Source organism: Geospiza fortis, unplaced genomic scaffold, assembly GCF_000277835.1.
Source record: "Geospiza fortis unplaced genomic scaffold, GeoFor_1.0 scaffold130, whole genome shotgun sequence".
In the NCBI taxonomy this organism is placed as follows: Eukaryota; Metazoa; Chordata; class Aves; order Passeriformes; family Thraupidae; genus Geospiza; species Geospiza fortis.
The window spans coordinates 13,493,415-13,504,288 of NW_005054300.1; the positions used below are offsets into that span (position 1 = coordinate 13,493,415).

General features: G+C 37.4%; 1 protein-coding gene across 1 annotated transcript; it reads left to right on the forward strand.

Moving 5' to 3' along the window:
- Positions 1–442: 442 nt before the first annotated feature.
- On the forward strand, positions 443–8,809 carry VDAC2 (voltage dependent anion channel 2). The gene is made up of 8 exons (XM_005417246.3): positions 443–555; positions 1,509–1,558; positions 3,784–3,936; positions 4,026–4,078; positions 4,519–4,746; positions 5,883–6,033; positions 6,933–6,990; positions 7,780–8,809. Exons 1-8 carry the CDS (start codon positions 489–491, stop codon positions 7,869–7,871), a joined length of 852 nt encoding a protein of 283 aa, XP_005417303.1. The 5' UTR covers positions 443–488; the 3' UTR covers positions 7,872–8,809.
- The last annotated feature ends 2,065 nt before the right edge of the window (positions 8,810–10,874 follow it).

Genomic DNA, 10,874 nt, shown 5'->3' on the forward strand with positions numbered 1-10,874 from the left:
CTTAAAACCTTGTGGGTACTTTCAGGTAGTTTTCATAAACATGTGTCAACTTTGACCTTGTGGAACTTCAGGGAATAACTGTCTGCATTACAGGTTTTTCGATTTCTAGTGTCCAGGTTTTTGGCAGTAGCTATGCCAACTCTGGAAATGTGAGTTATTAGTTAATTCCTGGTAATCAAAGATGTATGGATAAATCTACCTGAAAAGTTAAGAACTGGATGGTCTTGTAATGCCTTTCCTCTGCCATGCCTCTTCTCTGCATAAGCCGAGAAAACATCTCATGTTCACAGTGACCGTCAGTGAAAACCTGCGTTTCACAGAATACTGTACTATCATATCTGTTAATTTTAAATATACAATTATATCTATTAATTGGTTTCATGTAGCAGAATCTGCCTTAAGGATCTTGAAAGAATTGTGCTAGCATCTTTTCACGTGTGCAGTGGCAGAAGGTTCATTATTAATTAGCCCTTTACCTTTCAGCTCCAATGGCGATTCCTCCAGCATATGTAGACCTTGGCAAACCTGCCAGAGATATCTTCAATAAAGGATATGGTAAGAGTAATACCTTTTATAATTGGTGTTTGAGGTGCAGCAATGAATTGCCTTTTTAAGTCTGCATGGAAAATTGAATGATCAAATGCCAGTATTTTTGGGGAGGAGGAAGTTGTGCTGTGTTTTTTATCTTTACCACCAACAAACTGATTGTTGAAGGCTTTTTCTGGCTTATTTTGGTGTGAAGGCTGTTAAGTCTTACTGCTTGAGCCACATAAATGTCAGAGGTGTACAAGTATGCAAGAATGCCAGCAGCAAGTGTAGTTTAACTTAGCAGCACTTTGTTTACTGGTCTGTCTGTGCCGCAACATTTGTTGATATAGAACGGGTTATATACAGTCTAATGTAGCCTTTTTTGGACTAGTAAGAGGAATGGCTATTGGGATAAAGAATCCTTCCACATCTTAAAGTGCTTTAATACCAGATAGCTGCATAGTTAAATCATTGTCACAGTGCTTTTCTTTCTGGTCTTTGGAAATGTGGGGGTTCTTTACTAAAACTGTTGCTCGCCTCTCCGGATAACAATGTGAATTGACGCTCTCACAAAACCTACTTATATTCCATTGGGTGTGTATTTCCCAGTGACTTTGCTTTTATAGTTTTTTACTTTGAGATATTTTGTCTTGGTGCAGAAAGAGGTGGTTTATGGGTTGGGATAGCTCTTTAAAAGGCATTGACTATTATATAAAAACTGTTCCATTCCAGGAACAGAAAATGTATTTCCTTTTCGAAGCATCATTTAGTAGTTAAATATACTCATGCAGAACTGAGAGGCACTTCCCTGCCTTATTTTGGAGAGGCTTCCTTTACCTGCTGTGGCATCTGTATGCTGAAGTCAGTCTATAGCTGTTTATACATATTTATGTAGGACACTGCTGAGCCTGAAAGACCAGCTTGTTGAAAAATGTGCAGGGCCTTAGTTAATCATGTAACTTTGACTTCTGTTTATTAAGGCTTTGGGTTGGTGAAACTGGATGTGAAAACAAAATCTGCAAGTGGAGTGGTGAGTTTAAGTAACTTTTATTCATTATATATTTTTTCTAGCTATGTTCTGATACTTAGTTAAAAGGGGCACATTTCAGATACTGTTAAGTATTTTATAGGCTATATGAATGATAAATATCTGGTGTTAAATAATATCAGAAGCCCTTAAAGTTCTGAATGTATCAGGAATATTGCCTTGTTTAGTAATCTTTTTATAATAAAAGGGCTTATTAATTGTCCCTGGTCTTACATGTGAAGGTAAACAAATAAAGGATTTTAATATACCAATTATAGTATACAGATTTTATTTCTGAAGTACCTTTGGTACTGTTTGGTGGAAAATTCTGGCATCTTGGTTTTTGTATGAAGAAGTTGGCATTGAATAAGCATGTTGAATCTTTGGCTCTTCTAGGTACTTAAGCGCTGCAGTAGTGTTCCATGCAAGATGTCTTATCATGCAAACAGTGCCCCCTGTGACTGTTATCTATTTCTATTGCAGACTTTGCAAAATACAATGGTAGATTTTTTTCCCCATAACTGGGGCCTGAGTACTGTAACTTACTGTTAGAAACAAGGTTCATGGGCTCTGTTTTTTCTAGAAGTCTGTATGCCAGCCGAAACACAGTTTGCAAGAGCCCTTACTATTACAGACGTAGTTGTTCTTACTGTAGCTTGTTTCTTTGGAGGACTACCATTTATGCTGGTAAAACTCTCTGAAAAACCCAAGCCCTAATGTGAACCCTGTATCAGTTACAAGCTGTCCTTCCCAGGAGGAGAAACTGCTGGCATATATGTACTACAGATGTTTTAAAGTAGAAATAAGAAGATAATCATTTGTTTCTCCTGAAGCTATTGCCCCAGTGGTTACAGTCACATAGGCCCTGTGCAGTAGGAATGGCACAAAGCAAGAAGTTAAAAGCTGAAGGTATTTGTGTAGTTCTCATCCCTTGCCAAGAAATAGATCTGCTAGAATTATGCAACTGTGTATGGTGTCACTAACATCATACAGATAAATGTCTTGGACGTGGTCAAATTTGATCAGCCACCATTAAAGAACAGTCTCAGTCATGTTTGCTTTGTGCTCCTGGGGCTTTTAGTAAGAGTGCCTAAGGACTTGCAATTTCAAATCTGTTTCCTTCTGGGGAAGGTGAGTGTGAAAGTTTGTTTGAAAATAATGTGTATGGAGGAAGACAGAGATAAAAATGTTTATTTATATGTTTTAAAAAGTTGAAATAATGGACTTCTTAAAACATAAGGGCAATAATACTTAATTGGAAAGAGCTCTTTAAAAGATTTTTGCAAACCTGGCTTTCACTTCTAATTACCTTCAGTTTTTGAATAGTGATACCCAGAAACTATTCCTTCTGTTCTTTGTGAGAATCCAAATAGTGAGAGACATCAGCATTTACTTCCTTTAATAAAGAAATGTGAGTGATACTGTTGATTTCTAAGTTACTTTGAAGAATTTCAGGTCAGATCATACCATACTGTAAACCCAGCCTGTTTGCTAAGCTCCCACTTCAAATGTTATTTCTGTGTGTCATTGAACCAAGGTGCCAGGGCAACAGGAGTTTTATAGGTGTAGTAGAAGCAGAGAAAAAGAGTAGAAGGTGTGCCTATGGCTAGTACGAAAGGCTAGTGCATTGGGCAGACTAAGAACTCTTTAAAAAACAGTTAAAACCCCAACCCAAACAAAAAACCAAACCACCCACCCCACCCCCAGTTTGAAAAATGATTATACTCTGTGACCTTTTACAGTTGCACACTAGAATGTAAAAAATACACTAAATCACAAAATACATATGTGTATGTCAAAATCACAAAATGCTTATGTGATCTTACAGAATTTTACTGGAGTTGTAATACATGCCTAATGTGTTCTTGGCTCTTGGTTTGATTTTTAAGTTGCTCACTGGGAGTATCAAACTGAACCTTACATTTCAAGAACTTGTTGCTGCTTTAGAGGAGGGTCCTTGTGGTGGCTACTGTCTTACTTTGGAGTTAATTTGCCACCTCTACGTTTTGTAATATGGCAGGAACACTGCAGTTGAGATGGGGATTGTGGGGAGTCCTCCATGTGGGCATGAGTCATTAATTCTTCTTGGCTGTGCTAGTCTCCCTTCTCCCCTGCAAGTTGTCCACTGATCTTAAATTTTTTTCCATGTAATAAGATGATCTTGGTGCTTGCTGAAGGAAACACCGTGTAATGCTTTCAGGATCACATGTATCTTCTGTGCTTTTTAGGAATTCACAACATCTGGTTCATCGAACACAGACACTGGAAAAGTGAATGGAAGCTTGGAGACCAAATACAAGTGGGCTGAGTATGGTCTGACTTTTACAGAAAAATGGAACACAGATAACACTCTGGGAACAGAAATTGCAATTGAAGATCAGGTAATAGATTAGGAAAATATTTATTGGTTTTACCTCTGTGTAAGAACTGAATTTATAGCTTTATCTTATCTTCTTCCCCCTTCAATTAGCTTGCCAAAGGCCTGAAGGTGACATTTGATACAACTTTCTCACCAAATACAGGGTAAGAATTGTTCATGTTTTTACCTTACTTAGGGAGTGACAGCACCCATGGTCCATTGATCTGGTCTGTGGTATTGACAGAGCTTTTGGTATGGTTTGCTATTGATCCAGCTTAGCAGATCACAATGCTAAAGGCTTCTGCTCTTTACCATGACATTACTGTGGGGTTAGTATTGCACATTTCACAACTTTGCTTATTTTCTGGGATAGAAATACTGGAAGATTGCAGGAAACATGAAACTGTTGCTGCATTCATCAGAAAATGCCTGCTTGCCATAGCCCTGGGTGGTCTGAATTGGCTGGCTCTACTTTTGCCTGGTCCAGGGGATGCATGTGCAAGATTTTTAGATATGCTGTGTAGATTCATAGGGCTTGAATCTTGCTGATTGTTGAGGAAGATCACGTATGCTTGTCTTAACATAACTCTTTTCTCTGTTTCAGAAAGAAAAGTGGTAAAATTAAGTCAGCATATAAACGTGAATGCATAAACCTAGGCTGTGATGTTGACTTTGATTTTGCCGGGCCTGCAGTCCATGGTTCAGCTGTCTTTGGTTATGAAGGCTGGCTTGCTGGTTATCAGATGACTTTTGATACTGCCAAATCAAAATTGACAAGAAATAATTTCTCTGTGGGTTACAAGACTGGAGACTTCCAACTGCACACTAATGTGTAAGTACTGAAAACTTCTCCAGCTTTCCAGAAGCAGGCTTTCTTTAACTTCTAGTCAAAATAAAAATGCTTGAAATATCAAGAGGTGCTTACAAGGCCATTAATGGAGTGCATTTTTCAATAGGAAACTCAAAATAAATGTAAATGTTACTTTGTATCTCTCTTTCAAAATGAAACACGTGGGATTGGTCAGCACTTGCAGCATATGTGGTACAGATACTGAAGTATGTGCAGATTGGAAGTGCAGTGCTTCAGTTATGCAGAACTGATCATAATGCTTTTTCTGGCTATGCCATGATATTGAATTGTATCAGATTACAATTTAAGGGCAGTAGATTTGTTAGAGGTAGTAATTAATGTTGCATTAATGCTGTAGTAGTTTCTAGAGCAAGACTAGAGCATTGCTACTGGGCTTTTTGTGGAGGTTCATCTTCTTGCTTGTCAGGGATTAAGAATGCATGAAACAATGTAAACAAGTGTAAGACATCTTTCTTCAGACTTGCTGCCTTTAGATCTTACTCCAGAGCAATCTGATCAAGACTTACTGAAAAACATGATGTTTTCAATCCAAGTAAATAAAATTGGTGGAGTTCTAGTGTGTTTAGATAGTTAGAAGTTTTGCTTTTGAAGGGAAAGCATGGGGATTGTATCTCTCTGAATTCATGGAATTGAGGAATATAGGAGAAAACTACAAAATACTTTAGAGTCCGGGCTGTAAGAATTCCATTTCAGTTTGCTAATGTAAAACATTGTGACAGATTTTTGAAAGGTCATTCAGTTCTCTAGGAGTTTCATGTATTCAATAATAAGTGCAGGAGGCCCATTTTGTAACCATTAACACATATTGGTCAGTTTGTAAGGATTTGATCTAGAATTTTGTTCATGGACTTTGTTTGGCAATTAACATGAGAATTAGCTGTAGCACTCTAAAATACCTTTTTATTTCCATGAATTACTGTAGTTTAATTTTGCCCTGAAGCCTTTGTTCATCTCCCCTTCTCTTTTCAAAAAATGTGAAACAACTCAAATTTTGAAATTCTTATTTGAATAAAAATCTTTTTTTTAAATCCCTTTTTTTACTACTTCTGGAGTGGATTATGCAAATAGAAAGCTAACTTTTCTCTTAATTTATGCAGCAATGATGGTTCCGAATTTGGTGGGTCAATTTATCAAAAAGTGAGTGAGTCTCTTGAAACTGCTATAAACCTGGCTTGGACAGCAGGTAGCAACAGCACTCGCTTTGGCTTTGCAGCTAAATACAAGTTGGATCCCACTGCTTCTCTTTCAGTAAGTATGGCTGTAACCTGAAGGGTTGTGCAAAGTACAGTGTATTTTCAGTTGCTGTGAATCCCTGTGTTATTAGTACAAAATAGGCTGGGAGACCTTGTAGGAATTACTCCTTACAGTCCAGGCAATTATAATTAAACCAGCAGTATTTAAATTCTGTCATGTCGCTTACAGCAAAGTCTCGTAGAATCTGACTGTCAGATGTGCTTATGTTGGAGATCCTAATGTACTTAAAAATGAAAAACACAGTTTAGAAAAACATAATTTAAAAAAATGTTTGTGTCTGGTTCTGTAAGTTTACACATTTTTTTTTAAACCAGTTTTTGGGGAACTCTCACATTCTGTAAGAACTCTGACAATACTGGTTAAAAGTTGATAAGCAGCAAAGTTTCCTGTATGTTACAAAGTTGGAATGATTTTGTTGAGGAAGTGATGCAAAGTGAGATAAATAATTTTGTATATATTTTTTATGATGATATTACCCAATGTTTGCTGCGTGACTGACAGGATACTAATTCCTGTGTAATATGAACATGGAGGAGTCCTCCGATGTGGCATTTTTTAGGAGACTGGTGGTAAATGTCTCTGGCCTTCTGAAAGAGGGGAAGTGGTGAAGTTCACCTATGAAACTATGTTTCAGTAACAGTTCTTCCTGCCCTTACATTCCTTCTGCTCTTAAATATGCTATTGCTTCAAAATATGTTACTGCTTCAGCTGTAAGTTGAAGGATGATGGCATAGCTGCAAGGAGAGAATTCAGGAAACACAGGTGAACTGAAAGAACAGATAACATCTGGTTAAACTGATAACAGCAGTGTTGCCATAGTTATTCTAGATTCTAAATGGTAACAAATAACTAATCAGTTGCAGCATTTCAGTTGCTTTTTGTTTATTTTTTAGGCAAAGGTGAACAATTCTAGTCTAATTGGAGTGGGTTATACCCAGACCCTGAGGCCAGGTAAGGGCTGTCATGTGAATTTTATCATATATATATATCTTCTATGCATCCTAAAAAAAAAATAGAGGTCTCTGCATTTATATGCACTTTTTTTCCTTCAGAATATTTTTTCGTTTGAACGCCAAGTAGATATTTTACAGTAGCTTCAATCATACATCAAACCATTATCTAAGCAAGACAAACTATTTTATCTAATGGTATTAATATATTCCTCACTGATCTGTGCAGGAGTGGACTGTATTATGTTTGACAGCTTAGCTTTAGGCTAGGCAAAGCATGTCTTCTTTTTTAGCACTGCTTTGTCCAAGCATACTGTGTTGAATGATAGCAGGTCTTCAAATTATGATTAATTGTCAAAACCTCATACTTCCTGCTCTTCATATTTAGTAAAGAAACCCTCCAGACCTTAACTTGTTCCACTTCAGTATGAAAGCACCTGTTAAGGCTGTATTACCATTGGTTAGTTCCTTATTTGAAAAATCTAGTTTCATTCCATCCCTTTATAGGTAGGAGTGTCTGTGCACAGATTTCCTCCCCCTTTGCATGTCTTAATGCAGGAAGGGAGAGCTCTTGCGTATTTAGCAATTAGAGACTTCGTATATTGATGTTATAACTTTACAAAAATCATGGGACTAACTTTCAGTAGATTTCATGGATGTATTCTCCCCTAAAAATCTTTAGAGGAAAGTAGTTGTATAAAAAGAGAGCTACAACTGGGACTTGTGATGACAGAGGTTAAGTTGCATGAAAGCTACTGTGTTGTAAACATGCTTCTTAAAAATCTTACAGGTGTGAAGCTTACACTGTCCGCCCTGATAGATGGAAAGAGCATCAATGCTGGTGGCCATAAACTTGGTCTTGGCCTGGAACTGGAGGCTTAAAAAGGTGAAGAAACTGCTGCAGAGAAGGGATATCAGAAGAATTTGGCCTTAAAATGTATTTCCAATGTGACCAGCAGGCTTTTTCCCAGGAAGGATGACCTAGAACAAGAGCTGTATTTGAAGTATTTAGACAGTTACTTGTTAGCTGGTTTCTAGTTAAATTGGTTACCCATCTAGTTAAAATTCTGCATTAGTGCAGTCACTTAAACATTATTTAAATGTATTTAACTGTTTAATGCGCTACCCACAAATAATGAAATAGACATTTATGAAAACTGTACAATTGTGTGCATGTTTGTTTTTATGTTCCTTTTAACATTCGATATTGCCATTGAATGAAAAATGGATCACTGGATGTTTTGAAATGAGGTCAATGATTTTGTTGAATGACCTGAACTAGAAATACATTTGGTATCCCAAGAAAAATTATGAATAAAACAAGTACACACACATACTTGTGCCTCAGATATTTTAAGAATGAAGATACGAGGGTAGTGCTCAGTTAAGTTTTAAGTAATCCAAGAAGTAGTGCTCTGTACCTTCGTGCAATTAAGGACCCCCACCCATGACAATACTGAATATAGGTGAACAGTTGGATTCCTCAAGCAAATTGAATGTGCTTTTCTGTCAGGTAAGGTTTGTCATGACACAATGATTTATTCCCCCTGTGATCCACGAGCGAGATGTGCTGTGTTCCTAGTTGGCCTTCTGATGCAAGAAGCGCAGATCGGTGTGCTTGGCACACTGAGACATGTAAGAAATGTTCCTTGAAAAAACCTCACCACAAACACACCTTTTGCTTATATTTGTATGAAGTGAGATGTATCTCTGCAATTGAATGTAACAGTGTAATGGTATAACAGCCTGCTTATCCCAACTGCTGTGAGAGGTTTCTGCTTAAAATGACTGAAATAAAGACAATTTTAAATGGACACAGAGGAAAATGCATCTGATCTTGCTTTCCCTTTAATAAATCTTGGCAGATACCCATTTTAAGTCCAGAAACTTGAAGAATAATGGGAAAACTTTAACGTTTTTCTAGAATAGTAATAAAGAGAATATAAGCATGAGGGATATTTAGTCTGCAGACCTAACGTCCCTGAAGGTCGAACTACCTGTGAATGCTTTTAATGTGTAATATGTTAAATACATGTAGTTGCACTGCTTACATTTAAGAGTTGGAATTTACTGAGCTTGGGGGAATGCCTGGAGCCTACTTAAGATACTCTCATAGCTGAGAAGGGTCTCTTGATACTTAGTCTTGCAGTCAGTGGTTCACAGCAGCTCCCTTCGTAGTGCAGGTGGCTGGCTCATGATGAGGAAGCTCTCTCTGGTTTGAAAGTGTTACCAGTTGATACTGGATTAAAATTAATGTGCACAAAAGTATCAGTGATTTGCTCGAGGTCTTGTTCCATCCTGTGTTGTTGCCCTCAGACTGAAATTCTCCCATGAAGTGCTCTGTTATAAGCTGCCTGTGTTTAGGCTTTAGCTGTGGAGTAGCTGAGCCACCTTCTTTGCAGAAGACAGAGTAGAGCTTAAGCCTCCAGCTCAGGCTCTTGAGCAGGCTTGCTGGTGTGTTTGACTAGTTTTCTTATATGATAGTAAAGCATTTGTGCTGTGGGGTACCTTTACTGCTGTTGTCACTAAATGCCCTTGTCTGAGTTGCATTTCCACCATTTAGGGTGGAAGAAGCATGTAAGGTGCAATTTGTTGCTGTTATTGCATGTTGTGCATATTTTTATTTTGAGGTGGTTTTATGTGCTAGACCACTTGAAAGCTAGAAAACATTCAGACAGACATTGAATTTTTGTATGTGTTTTCTTTTCAGTATAACTATCTTTGGTGCCTCACAAAGACTGGGCTTCTGATACAAAAACCACCAAAAAGAAAAAGCTTAAAAAAACCAAACCAAACCACCAAAACATTCCCAAAACAAACCAAAACAACCTACCAAAACCAAAAAAAACTTCCCGAAATGTTGTGTGCCTGTATACATTGTCCAGCTGCAGCACCCAGACAAATAATGGATTATGTCTTTTGGTTATGAATGATGCCTTGTTTCTATCCTCTTTTGAGGGGGCTGTAATTGACTTGTTTTTGGTGGTAGCGGTTTTGGGATTTTTTTATTTTAGAAGAAAACACTATAACCTTTTTCTTCACTATCTGCTCATCTAGATATTTTTTTTCTGAGGTCACAAAATGGGTAAGTGATTTAAAAGCACATATTGCTGAGTTTCCCTTCAACTCCTTAAAATTAGTAATGGAAAACTTGAACCTATTCATTTTACTCTTTGTAAATGTGCATGACTTCACTAGCCCCCAGCCTTTAAACTTTAGGTAGTTGTAGTTGTTACAGTGCTGATAGGCAGCCAGAGAAGTTAAAGGGCTCTGCAGTAGTTAAGAGAACTGTGAAAATGTGAGTTTTTCTAAAATACTCTTGTCATAAATCACTACTTTAAACATTAAAATGAAGTTCAGTGTCTTTTTCTTAGTATCTCTCAAGTAAGGCTTATTGAAAATGGCTTTCAAACTAACTTTTCAACTGTTACAGAAGCTTGTGGTGTAATTGGAGTTCTGTGGTAAGGAATGTTGGTAGTTTATATAGCTCCATTTTATTAAAATATGTAAAAAGCCTTAACGATAACTCTCAGTGCCAGACAACCTTTCCTCAGGTGTTCTGAATAAAAACCCCACCACTTAAGATCACCAATGACCAGAGCATTGTTCTGCATCTTGTTTGTGTGAAATGTAGCATTTGTACATTGCAAGGAGACCTAATCACGCTTTCATAAATAAAAATCCTTTCACATGACATTATGATGCACTGGATTTCACAAGTTACTGTCTGAACGTCCTGAATGTTTATGCTCTTCCTGTGCTGTAGAAATTCTCCAGGTTGGTTCATTTAACCTTGCACTCTTCACGTGGTTCAACTGGGTGTGGTATATTCCTAAATCTGCCTCTTGCACACTGCAGTTGTTCAAGAGCAGGAAATTTTGAACT